This window comes from Anopheles darlingi, chromosome 3 (assembly GCF_943734745.1).
Source record: "Anopheles darlingi chromosome 3, idAnoDarlMG_H_01, whole genome shotgun sequence".
NCBI lineage: Eukaryota > Metazoa > Arthropoda > Insecta > Diptera > Culicidae > Anopheles > Anopheles darlingi.
Window position 1 is genome coordinate 15,851,933 of NC_064875.1, and position 19,534 is coordinate 15,871,466.

Consider the following 19,534-nt stretch of genomic DNA (forward strand, 5'->3'; position numbering starts at 1 on the left):
CAATCGAATAATTGACCCGGCAACGCAATCACGCCTTTCCAATCGACCAAAAATCCGCTCCAAGAAGTACAGTTCCGTAACAACAACCCAAAAGCCAACGGCGGAAAATGTCCTCGGCATCAGTCAGGGACCCACAGAAGCCGTGCAAACGGCGTAGTGCACCCGGCAACCGCACGATATATATGTGTGTGTCCACGCTTTGATTTGCACACCTCCCCCCCAAAGTCACGTTGTGGGCGACTGACTGTTTCCCGTCCAACCACCCACCTGCCCGTTTCCCAGTAGTCACACCAAGGATATCCAATTACAGCTGGAAGCAAGAGGTCGAGGTTCCGGTTAGCTGTCAGAGGCCAGACGGCGGTGCGGTACACGGTACTCGGTGTGGTCTCGAGTGCGATCATCGGAATCATGTTTGTTGTTCAATTCAACGACACAACAACAACGCAAGCCGAACCGGGACGAACCTGGTTGCCGAAGGGCGAACCAGGCTCCACTTTGCAAGCCTCACGTTACAACTCACCCCCCACAACCACCTCCCACCCCCTATTATCATCGTTATCGGGTGCGCGATGTCTTTCTTTCTTTCTTGGTTCTTCTTTTTCTGTATCGAAACGGTTCGATATGACTTGTTCCAACAAATCGTCTCGTGAAAGGCCAGTATATGGATGACATACGATCTTCTGCTGCCGTTCGGTTGCAATTTTGCTTTGTCCCGATAAGGGGCTAACCGTTTCCGGCTGTCACGGGGGTCGAGGATGGCCATGTGACCGCGAAAGTGTCAAGTGACACACAGGCGTATGATGTTGGATGTCACTTCTATTTATTTATTTTTTTTTTATTTTTTGGAAATCAATATCAATCTAGCAATGGAGAGGACAAGAAAAAAAACTGATCGCGAAGAAATGTGACTTGTGCAGCGATAGGCGTGTGGGTTAAACGGAAAATCGTCAGTTGTAAGACATCGGTATGGCGTACTTAAATGCAGTTCGCTCTGAAAGTGAAACCTCTCCATGACAACCGACAATTTTTGGCAGACTACCTCAATGAGAACTTAGTTGATGGCTCCCGTCCGGGGTTCAAATGCTCCTTTTGCAAAAATTTGTACAAATAATCATCGAAGGAATGATATAAAAATGCACCAAAAACACTAGCGTTCTATTGAAATCAATAAGTCTCTTTGCAATGCTATGCTGTCCTACTTGCAGTAATGCATTGACGCCCAAGCAACCCGGAACAAACACGACACATTTGTCACCGATCGCCGCTGCTTGCACGACAAAGTATCACAAAAAAGGACTAATTCACCGCAGCAAGCAAAGACCATAAAGAAAAGCGCGCTTTCCCTTGTACGGCGCGTGCAAACCCAGGGAATCAAATCGATTATGGACGATCGGCCTGCTGGTCTGGTCTGGTCTGGTCTGGTCTGGGCCGGACAGGTCAGATACAGGTCCGGGGTTCGGTGTGGCGCGATGCGGAAGGGTACGCTGCACCGCCCTGCGACGCTCGTCGCTAATTTGCGGTTGTGCTAGTCGCCCGGACGCGCGGAGAAAAGCGCAGAGAAAGTAGCAAATTAGTTCTTCCTGTTTTCCACCAACGCTCCCGCCCCTTCCGTCGGGTTTTCCATCCGCGCTGTTGACTGGCGGCATGACTTTTCTTTTCCCTTTGGGCCAATAGCCCCACCGGAGGTTACGGTTTATTTCTCCAATCCGAGCGGTGTTGGGGACCGTCTGGTCTAAACAAACTTCAAGCAAACTCTAGCCTCTAGCTAGCCACCGTATTAACAAGTAGGCCGCGTGCAGTGGCCGTTACGAAGGTTTGTTTATGAACGCGAATGAGTCACTGATGTGATGTGGTAGCCAGTTGGCAGTTGACACTAACAGCGGGGGTTGGGGAGGGGGGCACATTGACCATTGCTCTAATATTGGCGTGCTAAAAAGTTATTGTTGAGACGCTAATTTGCTCTGAACACCGATTGTCGCTAATTGCGTTCGGGCGCACTAATGCGCTGCCTCCCTAATGGACAACGACGGTCGAGGAACCATGGTGTACTGGGAGTCAACGAGTCCACCCAGTTTTTTTTTGTGCATAAATTATCACAACGCAGCATCCCCACCGGAATGAATGGCCGGTGAGCGTGCGTGCGGTCTGTGCCTCGTTAAATAATAAACAACGAAAAAGTTACGCATTCAGGACGTTGGAGAAGATGGTTGGATCATCATGAGCGGCTGCTGCTGCTGCTGCTGCTGGCGCTAGTGGGCTGGAGGAGCCTTATCTCTCCGTCCCCACAAATCCCCAATCAAAAATTTACGTTCGCTTTTGGAGCTTCAACGTTGCGCACGCACACATTTGGCCGCAAAATCAGGACACGTTCGCTGAGTGAGTGAGTAAAAGCACTCAGCGTGAGAAACCGGTCACCGTTTTCCTCATCTCACCACGATTGTTCTCACTATATGAACCTTGCGCACACACGTCGTCACATCCGGGCTTTTTCCACCATCCCCTCCACAAACCGATTTTCCATTTTCACCCATTTTCCACAACCGCAAACACACACACATAGACACACATACGCAGATCGTTTTTACTTCCACTCTTCCCTTTCTGGTAAGGTTCGAACCAAGCATTTAGTACAGCTGGAGATAATGGAGTGATCACTTTTCGGGCACATCTTACGCAAACGCCGCGGTATCCATCAGCTCCTCTAGGTAGTAGGGAAGGAAGACAGCTTCCTCTCAGCATCTACGACACTACTACTACGGCTCACTCACTCCACTAATATGCCACTCCCCTGCTGCTTACGATAGAGTAGTAGTCATAGTAACCCAGATTCCGACGAGCATTCTGCGCCGAATACTGGTCAACCCTCCGGATACATCGAGAATCATCTTCACTAAGAACACTGCCGCACCTTCCACCACCGACTCCTATCCTATCAACGATGGATTCTAAGCGCCGCACCCTGCTCGGATGGGGTGGTTGTGCACTCTAGAACATAATTCTTCTCACGCCCGCAACTCTGCAGCTCATGCTAACCTCTGCCGTCACCACCCACAGCCATTCACTGGGCACAGCTCTTGCATTGGCGAGGGTGGAAGTGCAAAGTGCACCACGAAGCACAGACACACACGATGCACAAGAGCATCCTTCGCCGCCGCCGTCGTCGTGGTCATCATCGGTGCACAAAATGTGAGATTTTTTCTTCCTCTTCTTCTCTCATCTTTTCTCGCAGGGACTTTTAATACACACCTTTTCCTTCTCGGACACTACTGTACCACCCAGCTCCACTCTTCTTCACGCCTACAGCAGCAACGACGGTGAATCCACTGGGGGAGCAAATCCGATATCTCGTCGTCCACACTACTCTAGCACCGACACTTCAATCAGGTCGCCGCAGTTCGTTGGGGTTGGCTGCTGCGACGCACAATTCACCGAAATTCCAAGGATTCCAATGACAATGTTTGCACGGCACCGCGCTTTACTTGCAGCACACGGCGGAACTCTGATCACACCCCCGGCGTACCGGGCACCGCCGCGAACATTTGTGGAAACGCGGGATGAGCTCTGCAGGTGCGGCCCATCTTCACTTCGGTGACAATAATATCAATGAGAAAAATGAAGCTCTCCACCGCTTGGATCAATTCGCTGCTCTCTCGATATCTCTCGACGTCGGCTCTCTTCTGTCGATTCCTCTCCAGGCACTGCATGCGTAACGGCGCTGTTGACGGTTCACACTGGATGCGTCGAACGCTGTCTTTCGATGAGTATTGCTGAAAATCATGATTGTTGCAGCATTGCAGATGACCTTTGTTCATGCATTTCGTTTGTATCGTTAGTTACATAGTTTCCCAACACAAAAAAAGGAAAGACCTAAGATAATTATTGCTAATTATGTGACAAGTCCGACCGTACACGTACGCAGGTAACGCATGACGCACGCATCCGCATTCAGTGTGCCGGTGCTCTCTTCGATCGCTCTCTCTCTCTCTTCCTTTAGTCTCTCTGCGCGGTGTGACGTCGAAATGATGATGCTGATGAGCAGAAGCAGCAGCAGCAGGAGGAGGAGGAGGAGGAAGAGAAGGAGGATATTCACTCCGATTTGTCCCACATATTTGTTGTTGGCCCTAGATCCATGAGGGCTGGATGCGGCAAATTGTAAAACGCTTCGTTGATCGTTGTTGAACCCGGATCCTGCCGGTACCGGTCTACTAAAAGATTGCGAATGTCGTCTTTTGCCGTTTGTTGCGCTCGTATTCCATTCCGCCTGCTACGACGGCTCAGAACAAGCTTTGGAGATGATCCAATTGTTTCATAGTTTGCTTTAATTGCATTGAAAGTATCGCTTAACAACGCTGGATATTAGGCAAAGATTAGAAACGATTTAGCTCAAATTGAACCGATAAATCCCCATTCAACCGGAGTACTACGGACGGAAGCTCATCAATAAATTATGTTTTTTTTGCTTTCCTCTCGTCCATCCGCCAGCATCACCTTTCTCTCACAACCAAGCATCGAGAGAGCCCCAAAGAAGAAGAAGAAGCAGAAGAGGCCGAATGCGTTGTCACCACCGCCGCCGCCGATGCCACCGCCGACGCCAACGACGACGACGACGTCACGGACGACGCATTTGACACTACCCCAACCCGGCGCAATCTTCGAACCGGATTTTCCGGGGACACTTTGGTACGAGGTGGAAATCTTGATAGTTGTGCAGAAAGGGTATGAGCGGGGCTAGGGAAGTGAGAGAGAGAAAAACACGCCACAAAACAAAAAAATACAAACAAACACACTCACCCTCTCGTTCTCTCCAACACTCTTCTCTGCCTTTCTCTTTTTGACTCGTCGCTCACCACACGTTTTCTTCTCGTTCACGCACTCTCGCTGCTGCTTCTTCTTCTTCTTTCAATCAGAGCGTTCCACCGCACGCACGCTCCAACGCACACACCCAACCAACTCGAGCTTAATCTTTTCCAATTTTCGAGATTTACAACACGAATTTCACAACGGAAACACACCGCTGATCGTCAAACTTCACAAACACCGTGTTGCTGCCGGTTGGTGCTTACGTTTGGACACAATTTTAGCCACACCCGAAGCCGCTTGGATAGATAAAACTCACAAAAATCCCCACAAAAGTTCCACCGCCGCCATTTGTTTTCGTGGAGCGAGACAGAAAACCAACTCTCACTCGCCCTTTCTCGCCAAGGTGTTTTAACTACACAGGTTCAGTCATAGCCCTTTTTCGGTCGCCATATTGGATTTTATTTTTGACAGCCCAGTTCAACAAACAGCGAATGTTTTTTTGTTGTTTGCACAAATTAATGCGTACGTTCCGTAATTCCGTACGTTTTAAGCGTAAGTAAAAACCATCTTCCACGAGCTTATCACGATGCTTTATCACCTCTCCATCGCCTTCACCTGCTCCTCGACGTACTCCAGTTTGTCGGCGGCCTGCGCGATTGCTTCCTGCTGGTAATTCAGGTGCTGGAAGATGATTTCCATTTTCTTCAAATTCTGGAGGCTATTATCGACCGAGCTCTCGTGATAGGCAAAGTTTTTGGCTGCCTGCATCAGGATCTCGTTCGATTTGGAACCACGGACGATTTGCCGAGCCACCGAGGATGCGTTATTCACATTCACCACAACCCGCTCGGCTAATCTGCGTTTTGAATCGCTGAAAAGATTCTTGGCACTGCTGCTGGAGGCCGATGCCATGGCCAGGGCGTTCACTAGAAAGCAAGAGAACAGCGGTAGAACTTGCCTGATATCTAGCTTTTTAGACTTACCTGGAAAGAATTTAAGGGGCGACAATTGTGGGTGGACTGATTTTTTGTTTGTTTGGACACCCAAGCAGCCACCGCGCCCGCAGAAGGTCTAAACGATTCCAAAATTTAGTACCAAAGTAGCACGTTTTAGGAACAAGCGTGCGCCGTAGAACAGATTCATATAACAGTGTGTTGCTAGTGTTGTGTTTCGGTCACTCAGTAGCTCACTGTGAGTAGGGGGGCCTATTTCAGTATTTTACCGACATGAGGCGATCGCCATCACGAACACGTGATTTCTCAACCGATTGTCTATTGTTCTGCCGGATCAGGCGAACGGAATGATGAAAGCAATGCCCGGAGGAGGGTACGGGGCAATCAAAACGACGCAACCAGATTTAGTAGCTAAATTTCAAAGAGTTGTTTCCGTCTAACCGGAAGGAAGATGAAGGCGGTTTGGCCGAACCTACAGTTGTTGGTTCGCATAGTTTGCAGAAAACAAATTTAAACCGTTACACCTAGATCTCGTTAAGAATCGATTTATTTTTCATTCCAGTTAACCGCACTAGATCCGACTACATACAGTCTATGTACACCAAACCAGTTCCCGGGCATGCTGCTACGACTTTCCTCCGCGTCCACGTACTCCCTAACGCAACCTCCCATATGTTTTACATATGCGCACCAGCAGCACACCTGTTCGAACCTTTGGAAACGGAACATGGATTAACAACTGAATGGCTTTGTCAAACGAAATGCGTGCTTAGACCCCGTTAGTTCGTTGATTTACAATCAATCGAAGATTCCCGGCTCTCTAGAATGTTGTTCGTTTCTGTATACGGCAGCACCATGCGTAGTAATTTACTCAACGCTTAGCGGAGGTTTTTTCGTTTTTGTTTCTTTTTTGTGAAATAATAAGCGTTTATAACGGGCATATTGTACAAATCATTGCATTTATAACCACAAATATGTCTATACCAACTCAATTCCACTAGTGACACTCGCGTCCGCAAAAATACTAATAAGGACTATTTGGCTCTGGCCATTGGTTTTGAACGGTTTATGATTTAAGGGGAAAGAACGATTGACTGCATAACCTAATGCCCAGCTCAGCTGCTAGGAAGCTAGGAATATTTAAGTAGTGAATACGTATCAAAAGAGGAAAGCGAAAGCAGCTAGTGGCTAACTGAAGCAAACGTGTGTATCATATCATAAATAGTAACCCTAAGGCTGCCGAAGCGGCGGCGCACGTTAAGTTAATCCGTCGCGTCGACAGATGCGCCATATCAAGTGAAGATTAGTTAGGAAAAATAGAGACAGCATTTCTGCTGCATTTAAACACTATATACCCCGTCCTTTTACAGTCGTCCTACCTTCGCGCACACACCATCCCGATAGAATGTGAGTGCAGACCATACCGATTTCAACGATCGCTAGAGATCCCTCTTATATGTAGTGCTGTGCTTGATCCATCTCCGACCGAGAGTGTTTTAACAAACCGTTGTTCAATCCATTATCCCCTCTTTTGGTATCGGTGAAAGAGTTTGAGTTTACTACCTATTGCGAATAATCTGGTGCAAAAGACGCCCAAAGCGATCGCTTTGAGAGGAGGAAAGGTGCTTGTGAAGTAACTGCCTACAGCTTTGACAAGAAAAGTGCGCAACGGCAACCATGCGCGGTGCGCCTGCACTTTGGCTTAGTAAGTTATGCGTCGGTGCGAGAACGGACAACGAGAATCAACATGGCTAAATCATCAGGACTGGAAGGAATTTGTAAAATCCGTTTTGGTTTCGCTTCTACTATCCTGTACGGTTGGCATTCCTTACTGGAGGAGGTCTACGCTTTCCCTTTTACCGAATCGGTCAACTAAACTTTACAGTTCGTTCGGTCACAACTTTTAACTCCGTGTTCGGGAGCGCAAATACCTACATACATCATAAGATCGCAACCTTTAAAACCTATCTATTAGTGTGCCCTACCACGTGTCACACGGGGTAAACGTCCCTACTCTGTGACTGGTGCGCGAGATGAATACAATTTTGAACACGCTATACGATAATTTTCTGAATATATACATATACGTGTATATATATATGTATATGTATATGTTCTAATGTATAAGGTTGTGTATATGAATCAGCGCAAAAGTGAATGAAAATATACTAAATCCGCATCACCAAACACACATCCCTCAGCTTATTATCGCCGATCGCAGTATTCTGCTAGCCAGCCAGGCCCTGTTGTTCGATTAAACTCGTCGTCTGATTCTCAGCACTGGCTGGAGATGCTCGGTTGCAGCGGTAAACCTCTACGCCAGATCGATTCGTATCCTTCCATGCCAGTTGCGGAGGCCGTTGCCTCCACTTTTTTGTTTTATCATTGGGAGAATAACCCCCCGGCTGCAAATATACGCAAATATCTTCTTGATGGGTCGGTCGCATTCACATCATTATTGTCTTTCTTCGTAATAACGCCATTCGGGTCGAGGATGGGCGTCGCCAGAACTTGCTTCATGACCATTGCTGGTGACACTTTACGGCACGCCGCTTCTTGAGATACTCCTCCATTTGCTGGGTCCCCCGCGCGTACGCTTTCGCGATGGAGCATAATTCCAGTATTAATTTAACAACAATCGGTGATCTTCCAATTTTAACTAAAGAACAATGCTAAACAAAATGATGATAATTTCCTGCAACGAAAAAGTGCTACCGAAGCTTGGCTTCTCTATTGTAGTATCCCGCCTGCTTCCAATGACAGACGATCGTCACCTGTACCGAGCACCCAAGGACTCTGGCCGCCATCAACACCTGCAGTGACTCTTCAGACTTCACGCGTAACGCCGAAAGGTGGCGTCAGTAATCGTACTTTTCGTTCGACCAGCCGTACACGGTTTTAAAATCACTCGGGGCTTGAATGTCGCGCTGGAATCTCTGTTGTACCACCAGATACTTGCGTCTCGATTTGGCCGCATTGTGCCACCGATAGCGTAGCCGCTTGAACGCAATCTCATCCACCAGCACCTTCTCGATGAACAGTGACAGCAGAAAGTTGATGAATCCGTACGCGACCAGATAAAGCCGGAACCGGAAGCCCTCCTCTTCCGGTGGCATTACCAACTCAAACGCTTCCATCAACCAGTGCGGTGGATAGAGTGTCAGCATGATGGCCAGCGCCGTATTAACGAGGATGCTAATGATGAAGCCGTAGTTGGAGAAGATGGACTTACGGTACGGTGCACCCTTGGAGAACACGATCGCCAAGATCAAGTATTGGTAGCACGAGATGGAGAAGATCGTATAGTTCTCGTAGCACCCGTGATCATTAAGCTCCCGTTCGGAGGTATAGTTGAACGGCTCAAACCACGGTTGTGCCTGGACGTGATACCAACCGGCCAGCTGAATGCCTATGGCTACCATCATGTGCAAGGCCAGCGAGAGTAGTGGTGCAAGGGAGATTAGCGAGTTGGACGGTGTCTGCTTCACTAATGGACCATCATATGAGGATGTTTTGCCGAAGAAAAAGGCCACAACCGAAATGATGAACAGATCAATGTACAGATACTCCCAATCGGTAAGGTTTGAGTCGATCGAGTACAGGATAACGACGGAAGCGAACTGTACCAGCGAGTAGGCGGCCATAAACTTGAAAATACCGAACGATGTGACCAGCGCAGCGCGACCCTCCCGGATCACGCTCGGTACGCACGCTATGGTTGGGTTTTTCGAAGTAAACGGTGAAGCCACGGACGATTCCGCCTCCGACAGCGAGATGCCCGTATGGGCTGCCTTCAGTGCACCACAATCGTTTGCTCCATCGCCACACATGGCCACGTAGTAACCGAGCGTCTGTAGCTGGGTAATCAGCTGTTGTTTTTGATCGGGAGACATACGAGCAAACACCGTTCCGTACGTCGTGATCGTGGGCACCAATTCCGGGAAGTGTTCGTTCACGATCGACCACGTTTTGCCTGTTAGAGCAAACCGGAACGTTCCGCCTGCTATCGCCTTAGCCAAATGATCGCCGACCTGATCCGTTTCGATCGTGATCCGATGTACGTGATCCTCCTTCTCGTACGCACCACCGCTCAGTTGTGTCGTGATGGTGCACGTATCGATCGAACTGCTAATGCTGTTTGATTCCGTCATCAGCGCATAGTTACCACCACCGTTCTTAAGCTTCTCGTCCGATGGGCTTATCACCACACGGTGATCGTTGTCGTTGATGATATCCGACTGCGTGAGCTGCCTCTGCCCCGAGATATCATACGAAAGAAAGTATCGCGATGAATTCGCTTTGTCCGTGTGTGCCGTTATCGTAACGAGGCTCTGGTTGTCGAGGAGCATACCACAATCGTGCGCAACACTGGCCGCCGTCAGCAGATTATCGCCCGTCACCATCACCGACCGGATGTGGGCCGCGTTCAGACTTTCAATCACTTCCTCCGTGTCCGCCTTCAGCCGGTTCTCCAGGATGACAAATCCCAGGAACTTTAGCTCACTCTCGACCTTCTCGCGCGCTATCTTCTGCACCTTGGAGTAGTTGAGCTTTTTGTCGAGCTGCTTATACGCGATCGCGATGATCCGGTAGCCCTGCTGGGCGTAGAAACCAAGCTGCGTCTGAAAATCCTCCGGAATGCTCTCGGTCAAACAGAGCGAGCTGATCATTTCTGGTGATCCCTTCACGTACACGTTGAAGTGATTGTCCGACACCTTGCGCGTGATCACCGACATTCGCTGCAGTGCGCTCGTGAAGGAAAACTCTCGCACGATACCAATATCGTTCGAGTTATCGTACGCGACGTCGAGCTCGAGGTTCAGATCGTCACGTGAATCACCACGCGGTGGTTTCACGATCGTCGGGAACAGCATATCGTACTTCGTCTCGTCCGATACGTTCGCTTCTTCCAAGATCCAGCCCGTCGATTCGAAGATTTTCAGATCCAGCGGATCACCACGCATCTCGCCGTTCACGAACGTGATCGAATGGCACGTCACCATGCCGAACAGCAGATGGTCACTCATCGGCAACCGCCCGATGTCCTTCAGCGGAATCTGGAAGCTGTTGGTGGAATCCTTTGGCAGCACACCCCACATATCCAGCCCATCCTCCGTCAGTGTGCCCGTCTTGTCGAAGCAAACGCAATCGATGCTACCTGATACGTTGATGGCACGCGGCGAGATGCAGTAGATGTTGTTGCGCTTGAGCCGCTTCTGGGCGTACATTCTGCCCACGGTCATTGCGGCCGGCAGTGCTGGTGGGACGGCGATCGTGATCAGATCGAGCGACTCCACGATGATCTTAATCACACCCACGCTACGGCTAATCTTAGTGTAGAGCGTATAAACGAACCCACAGAACGCCACAAAACCGAGCACTGTGATGAACTTGTACGAGTCCTTTTCGAACTTATAGTCGACCGGAGGAGGATACAGGATCGATCGGATGAGACCACCTTTTGCCGTTATGTTGCCCGTATTGAGCACCTTTACCAGCACCTTCTCACTGCCAATGTAGCGCGTCTGAATCACGCGCGTCCCACAGAACAGCGTGTGGCGGGCGTGCTCCTTACGGTTGTAGATCAGATCCCGCTTCAGTGGCAGTGGTGTCTTCGTCACCGGTACGCTCTCACCCGTCAGCATCGACTCGTCCAGGATGCAGTTACCAGACAGGAGCACCGCATCGCACTGCATCGTGCAGCCACTGCTCGGAATCTCCAGCACATCACCCGGAACCAGGAAGCGCGTTTCGATCGTTTCCGACTCCATATTGTCGCGAATCACCACCGCCGAGTCGTTGCTTTTGACCGTCGAATAGAGCGCACGCTGATTGCGCTGCGTCTGTATGATCGAGAGTGTAATACCGAAGGCGCTCATCAGCACGATTACCACCGCGTAGTAGTAGTACTCGTAGCAGAACCATAGCACCACGGAAAAGATCTGAAACACGTAGAAAGGATTAAGCACCTCGAGGAACAGCAACGTCATGACGCCGCGCAGCGGAATGAAGATCTCGTTGCTGCCGTAAATCAGCCGCCGAATGCTTTGCTCGTACACCGACAGGCCCTTGGCGTGATGGATGGCCGGGCTTGGCACCTCCACGTCCAATCCGTGCAGTTTCGTGAACTTCTTGGTTTCGTCGCACCACAAGTAGCGCAGCTTTTTGCAGGAGAAGTAACGCATCGTACTGGCGTGTTCGAAACGGCCCCCGGATCGATGATAAGCGACCTGGAACGACGGTAGCTGGCGGAAGAAATCCGCTGCCTCACTAATACCATTCTGGGTCAGCTCTTTGATCACGTTGCGTGCATTGGCCGACGATGACTTCTTTCCGCTGCGGCTATTGACAATTTCACTAAAAAGAGAAGACAGACAGAAAATCAATTAGTGTGATCCACCATTTCGATCGTTTTCATCCTTCTATTCTCATTCAACTATAGCTCGTTCCGTGAATCTATCTTGTCTTCTCTCCGCCCAACGATCAAGCCGATCAAGAGTACAAAAATGAAAAACAGAATAATCCTTCCAATTTCCAGTGACCTAGTTTGGCATGGACACACACTACGAGGCAAATAATCCTCTACCCTCCCATGTTCCAATCAATGTTTTGCTGTCTCTGTTAGGATTTAATTGCTATGCCATCCGCCCACTGGACTCCGGTGGGAGGAAATGGGAAGCCATCCACAGACCAGAGGCTTTCGCGTGTCATCTAGTAGTGGTGACGGGGTTGGTGTCGGTGAAGAAACGGCGGTTGAACTAGGAAAACCACTATCAATCTGTTTGCTGTGCTGCGTTCTTCACAGACACAGCAGAGTACCGGGCCAGCCAGGCCCCAAAACCATTTGGTTCAGTTGAGTCGTCAACTAAGAGGCCTGGAACGAAATCCACCATCGTTTCCAGCATCTTGTACGAAGAGCAAATAAACTCTAATTAAGATTGAACGCGACGAGCGGAGGAGGAAGGATGGTCTTTAGAATTCGATTTACTGTCTTGCGTTTGCGGGCGTCGGTTGGTGGCGCTTGCTTGCTCGTCGTTGTTGTCGTCTGCCATCACGTCAAGGAACGAAATATTCGCTGTGTCAGTCTGATCCGCTGTACCGATGGCGGATGACGTACAATCCATGCATAGACGCCCACATGGACAAGGGTTGGGGCAGGATAAAGAGTGTCTGCGGACAAACAAGGAATTTATTTTTGGTTTCCCAGCTTCTCTTTCACTGCCGTTGAAATTAAAATATTCCAGAACGGGACCATGCTAAAACAGAAATGAGCCTTCTACAGACGTCTTCTCGGACATCAGACAAGTCTATTATAAGTAAGACATTTTTTTTAAATCAGCGGAACAGTAATTGATCATCAAAATGACACAACGATTTAAACAAAAACTATACTTTGTAACACCAACAGTTCAGTGCTCAACTAATCATCAACATGATTGCTGTAATGATTTACTCCACGTGCAGTTGATTATTCATGGTTTGTTATTGCACCTTCGGTCCAATGTAACGCTTTGCTATGGTGCTTCGTGCATACAATAATGCGATGCGAGTCACAATTTATTGAAACCTGATATTCAACGACAGGTAGGTCACACTCAACATGTTGAGCAACACCATTAACACCAATTAAGTTCACGATCAAGCTCTTATTACAAGACACGGCGCTATCACAGCGTTGATTTGATAAATTAAATGTACAGACCGATAATCTGACACACAGAAAATAAACGTTGAACATATAAACCCATGTTAACACAACCCAAAAGAGCGCTTTGGCGTGACTGAACCAATAACATTTAACAGCGTGTTTAGTTCGCGCGTGTTTAACGGATGCTCTCTCGGGATGTCGCCTTGATGGTAAACACGCGTTCCATAAAACGCTACATTTCGCATCTCTACGGAACGGGCACAGTATAGCACGGCCCGAGTGAGTGCATATGCGGGCGCATCGACCAAACACCTCATCCTCCGGCAATTGGTTAATTACACATCGACATGAGCATGCATAGTTGAGCAGCTTTCAAGGCTTCTCCACCATCCACCACCACCACCTCTACTACAAACAAAAGACAATTGCTTGTGGGTAGGATTGAGAGCTTAAGGGCACGATGGTACTTCATTAAAGCACTGTTACTCCGTGTGACACCTACAACCAGCTAACAAAGGCGTTCGAACGCCGTTCGATTCATACTGTGCGGCTCATTGGATCGCACGTGTGCACCACATTATGTGTAACTCACGGTTAATACACACGTTCCGTAGCCCATTCCTCAGCGATTCATCGCCTGCGACAATGTGCAGCGCACGATCGCGCTCTTTTATGTTTGACTCGCGAGCTTTCAGAACACGTGTGCATCGCTTAAGGTGTTACAGACGGAGGATAGCATCTGTCAAACAACCTATCGCACACCACGCAGCTAGGCGCATCGCTACATCGCTTACTGATGCCATAAGCACTGGCCCTGATAATGATGACGATGATGATGATGATGATGATGGGATGTCGTGGCCCCCTTTGCTGTGGTGGTTGTTATTGCGAGCAAGATTAGGAACCTCCGATAACGCCGCGAATGGTGGTCGTTGGTCCGGGTGTCTTAGCTTCATCGGCATCGGCTCTGTTCGACTCTACACGATGCCGATTACGTTACATTGCCTTAGATTGAGTAGCCGTGGGGTGACGGGGTGGAGGAGCGGGCGAGATTTACAAAGATCCGAGAAGAAAGGAGGAGCTTTATTGCTTAGCAGCACAAGCTACGAGAGCTACGTTATCTAGAATGCAGTACCGGAAGCACATTCCAATGACAAACGGCCAGTGCAGTGCCAGCCAGTCAGGTCGAATGAATGACTCACAGCGATACTGTGTTGAAGCCCCTCGAATCCCGGAGTTTCCCTGTATTCGTACTTCAGCATAAATTAGCATTACAGACTGGTACTTCCAAACTCGTTAGTGTATCTTTGCTTCCGTTTCGTTAGTTTTGCCGCGCACGTAGACCAAGATCTGCGTCATGACCGCAGGTTCACTTTGTCCAGATCTATGCTGTGCTTTTATGGTGGATGTAATAATCGATCAGAACCTCAACTTGCCAAGGTCAAAATGTGGTAGAAAGTATCGATAAATTAGGTTTTGCATGGATGGAACAGAGAGGGGTGGACTGTTTTGTGAACAATGACGGGTCTCTCTATCTTAGTCACGACAGAGATAAAAGGCAGGTGGAGGTTTCGATTGGCAAATTAAATGATAAACATTTTGCACCGGAATGCGATGAAGCGTCAATACACCAACGGTGATAGTATTCATTGATTGATAATGGAGGTTTCAAGATCAGCTGGGGAGGGGGAGCAAATGATAACTCACCCATCAATGAACGGGCGATAACGACAGCTTCAGCTTCATTCCTGCGATTATTCTCCATTCGTGGCTTTAGGGGGATCACTAAAATCGTTTCTTGCGATCGGGGCATCATTATACGGTAGACCGAGCTTAAGCCGAAGAGCTTGCAGTGGCCAATTAGGGCCGTGGTAGCTTCCCTTCCCTTACACGGCTACAACTCGGCTGCTGACACACCGTTCTCCGTTGAATCCGTTTGCCTCGAGGGATGTCACGTAATCGTTCCGGCTCTATTAGTCCGCGACGACCGTGCATCATCCGGACACGAACTCCGCTCCGTGGTGTCCTTTCAAGGTGACACCACCTTTGCACTCCTCCACGCACACACAACATACTATCTATTAAAGAAAACGAGGTCTTGCCGGAAGGGGGATGTGCTTTACAGATAAGAGTCAAATGCAATTGCAAAAGGTGTCACCACAAATCTAACGGACGTGAGAAACAGCTGATTTTGCACCGCGTTTGTAAGGACTTTGCTCGCTACTTGAGTGGCATTCCCCATAATCGATTGTGCGTCAGAAGGATTGAAACCGTTGCACAATAAAAGACATTCATCATAATGAGCAGGAAGTAATAAGCCCGCGGAAAAGAGGTCACATTGCAGTTGATGACATATTTCACAATTCAATAGCATCGATGCTAGTGACGCAAATGCCAAGAGCGATGGAACTGTATCAGCGAATTGATGAAACGTCCAAGAACGTATTCTTGTTTTGTCAACCAGCTCCTATAGAGCAATATCATGCCCTTATCCCTTGCATTGTCCCTTGCTTTGAATATGTTTATTGTGAGTAGTAGCGCATTGTAGTGCACATCCTGATACAACTCCAGATGCAAGAAGTTCGAGGATATGGTCCACGTACTTATAGTCTTATTGGAGTCGTGACAATGCCTAAATTTCAATGGAATTCTTTCGAGTTATCAGAACTTAATCTGCGAAAAAAAACTCGATAGATTCGATTTAAGATGGGATGATAGATATGTCGTCAAGACCAATGACCAATGCCACAAAATTTTGTCCATTTTAATGAATTTGTTTGAAAAAACCTCCACGCCGATTGCACGTTAATTAACAGTCGTCATCTAATGCTGTTTGGAGCTTCATTTGCATGTCCACTGTTAAACCGAAACATCGCGACAGTCCGAATGGAACCGCGTCAACCATAGTTGTCGGTGGTTATTAACAAACACAAAAGCATTGACGTGAGGCGCATAAATCCGTGAGACTTACGAAAGCTTCGGATGTATGGTGGCAAGTTACACGCGAACCAATTCACACTCAAACGACCCCTCGGAAAGAAGGACTTACACGGCAAGCACGCTTATCGGTCACACGTCTAGGCCGCACACTACCAGCCATCCTATTATCCTATATATCTCGACGACTCTCCAATCCGTGTGGTGGTGTGGTGGAAGCCAATTGTTTCGCCAACCTGTAGCGTAAATGTGCCGAAAACGAATACCCACATCGGCGCTATCACACCGATAAACCCCTCAATCACTTCATCTCCAACTGGACCGCTCTATCTCGCGCAAAAACCAACAAGAAACCATGCCTCTTTATGGCCCATTACAACGCGCAATAACGTCGTCGACGCCGTTGTCGTCGTTGGCGTTAGTGGGCGATGATTGATTGGTCGTCGCAGAAATTGACGGTCCTAATCGGTGCGGCGTACGCGAACAGCGCGCTGTGACCTGCTTACCAAAACCCAAATCCTACCAATTTACAATCGTCTTTATAGCCCCCATGCCATGCGGAATGTCGGCAGGACCGTAAGTTTGGGGTGAATAATACTTCTTCTCCTTCCAAAGATAGTGACCGAAGGGTACTCGGCCGTGGTTGCTGGAGGGAGGACCGAGACTGCTGAAGCATTTATCGCGTAACTTGGCTTTAAACGTGCGTAACGAGGCGGAAATTGCTGTAAGTTCTATTTCATTTAGCCGACTTTTGAATAGACTTTTGTCGTCCGAATATTCGAATCGATTGAAAACGCAAAGACTTGTTACTCCTTCTCTATTGCAGTTGAGGATCAAATTAACTGCTTCAACCAATTAATATAATATCAATTAATACAAAAAATGCTTCTCATTTGATGTAATTGCGGCAAAATTGATAAATTGCCTTCATGTCTTGCAGTCCTACAACTTGTCAGGTCACACCTGCCTTTGGCTTGGCAGTCTAGGGAAAAGCGAAAGGACCAACCGTGTTGACCGTGGTGTTAGCGTTGTTCTTTACAAAGTTTTCTCTCACGACACTTGTCCACCGTACAGACAGTTTTGGGTGAGTTCCGACGATGGAAGCTTTCATAACTTTGTTTGATAAATGGTCCCGTGTATTTTATATTCTCGTTTACCACGCGCGCCGGACAATCAATAATCCGCACGCCGCTAGTAGTGAAGTGGAAAAATGCGTAGCACACGCCTCGAGGAAGACGCAATTTTGGTGACCCGTTCAACCGTGCCCGGCATCAACTTAATCACATTCCTAGGGGTGCCAAGCAACGCTGGCGCCGCCGCCGTCAAGCTGAAAGTTACCAAAAAAGCCCCGAAGGATTTCCTTTCCGTCGCGCGATGGACGCGACAGTATTTTTTTTTTCAAATCTTACCCCTTAGTACACATCAGCGCCACCGGAATGACCAGCAGCACCATCATACCGCGGTGGGGTTGTGCGAAATTTAATATTCCGGAAAGCACCTCCAACTCGAAGGCAAGATGCTCGGCGAGATCACGAGCGAGGGGGACATGAGTTACCGGCGCCAATGCCGGTGATCGAGACATGTTGCCAAACAAACTTTGCTAGCGACAGTAGCAGGAACCAGCTTTTTGGCTTACAATTTGATGGATGGATTGGTGTGCTTGAACTGCACCGCGGGGTAATGTAACGGATATTTAAGAAGCAGTTTGACCTCTGTCTTATTAAATATGCTACACTTCTCTCAATAATATGCTACGCAAATGAATGATTCCAGTAAATACCATCAGGATGCATTGCAATTCGTAGCAAAAAATTGTACCACAATTGGTAGAGTAACTGCTGCTCAGTTGCTCATAAGCATTTTGTTATTAATTTTCAAAACTAATGCTTTTAACCAAAAACGTCCACAAAGTTACCTTCTTGTTTAAGCATTATAACCATGCGCTCCAATCGTTTCACTGCCTATGCCGCCCATTGTATGCCTTCTAAACCCCACTCGACGGCTTTACGAAAGTGACTTAGTGACTTATTACGGATCACGGTTTGGTATGCAAGACCTGCTTAGCGGTTGGCAACGAACGGCAATTTCGGAACATGCTGCCTCTCGTGATCGTGTTCGGTTGATCTTTGCAACGATGACTTGCCGTCATCGCACAAACGTGGACGGCGATACGCGGCGAACCCGTATACCGGTTTTGGCCATTTTTTTTTGTATGTTTCAACAACATGAACGAACATGTCCGGATCGCGCATGGTTTGGTTAGGGAAAGATCATGACAGTAAAAACATAGACCCACACCGAAGCACAAAAAATATAAATTAGCACAACCACGTCGTCGCAAACGACAGAAACACGTTTTATCCTGCGTTTATATGTGCAAAATCCGCGTACAAATGTACAATTACTGTTTTGGGGAATCCCTCCGTGGGTCACCGTAGCTAATGAGGAATTGATGAACTTGTCGAACGCGAGATGGTGAAGGACACGTCGTACGTACTTCACTTCTCTTGAGGTGTCACTGTTTGCTCATATGGATTGTACATTGCAGCAGGGGCACCAGACACAAACACGGGACTCGGCGGCGGCGGTTGAATCGAACCGTCCCCAATGTAGAGCGGAAATGTGTTTGTTGTATCTGGTAACTACACACGACCAGCCCGAGCAACGATAACAGAGGACAGACGTTCAGAAATACAAAAAAGTTAAAGCGAACGAAGCCCATTTTCATTGGAAGGTAGAGCCTTCGCTGAAACCTTCAACTGAACCAACCAGGTTTTATCCGATCGTCGGATGCTCGGTTTTGCATGTGGGGCAGATGACCCTTTTCCCCCACAAGATGGAATACTTGATAGATGAACTTCAAAAGTCAAGGAGAGTGCACGTCTGGCCTTATACGGGGCAGTACTTACGGGCTCTTAGTATAATATGTGGCAGATAACCCTGTGCTCTCCACTTCCAGGTGAATTTGTTTAAGCCAACATGCAAAACAATATCAGGCCCTAGACCTACCGGAATGCTTCCCTCAACTACCTTCAAACCTTCAAGCGCATAGCGATCACGAACTGATTCGACCACTCAGCCAGCACTTATGCGGAACTGTGAGCGAACGGCCACCATCGAAGGACACCGAATACACTGCACTGCGAACGCCTTGAGAAACGCATTGTTTTCGCTTTCCTTGAGAACGCAACGTGTG

The 19,534-nt window shown here is 48.3% G+C and overlaps 3 protein-coding genes across 5 annotated transcripts in view; all 3 read right to left on the bottom strand.

Moving 5' to 3' along the window:
* The window catches only part of LOC125956957 (armadillo repeat protein deleted in velo-cardio-facial syndrome homolog), a 37,402-nt gene extending 32,371 nt beyond the window's left edge, over positions 1-5,031 (bottom strand). The window contains exon 1 of one of the 2 annotated variants that reach the window (XM_049689274.1): positions 4,792-5,031. The gene's annotated coding sequence lies outside the window, so the exon portion shown is untranslated. Of the gene's footprint in view, positions 1-3,246; positions 3,830-4,791 lie in introns of those variants that run through there. The other variant, XM_049689273.1, reaches the window with a different exon arrangement.
* A 193-nt stretch (positions 5,032-5,224) lies between these two features.
* On the bottom strand, positions 5,225-5,881 carry LOC125957012 (BLOC-1-related complex subunit 7). Its single transcript, XM_049689362.1, has 2 exons — positions 5,784-5,881; positions 5,225-5,726 (listed from the first exon to the last, which is right to left on the bottom strand). The coding sequence occupies exon 2, from the start codon at positions 5,710-5,712 to the stop codon at positions 5,395-5,397; it is 318 nt and encodes a 105-aa protein (XP_049545319.1). The 5' UTR covers positions 5,713-5,726; positions 5,784-5,881; the 3' UTR covers positions 5,225-5,394.
* A 403-nt stretch (positions 5,882-6,284) lies between these two features.
* Positions 6,285-19,534, bottom strand: part of LOC125956950 (polyamine-transporting ATPase 13A3) — a 17,987-nt gene continuing 4,737 nt past the window's right edge. For both annotated transcript variants that reach the window (XM_049689257.1, XM_049689256.1), the window contains one exon: positions 6,285-12,110. In XM_049689257.1, coding sequence (XP_049545214.1) covers positions 8,612-12,110 — 3,499 coding nt within the window. In that variant the 3' untranslated portion in view covers positions 6,285-8,611. The remainder of the gene's footprint in view (positions 12,111-19,534) is intronic.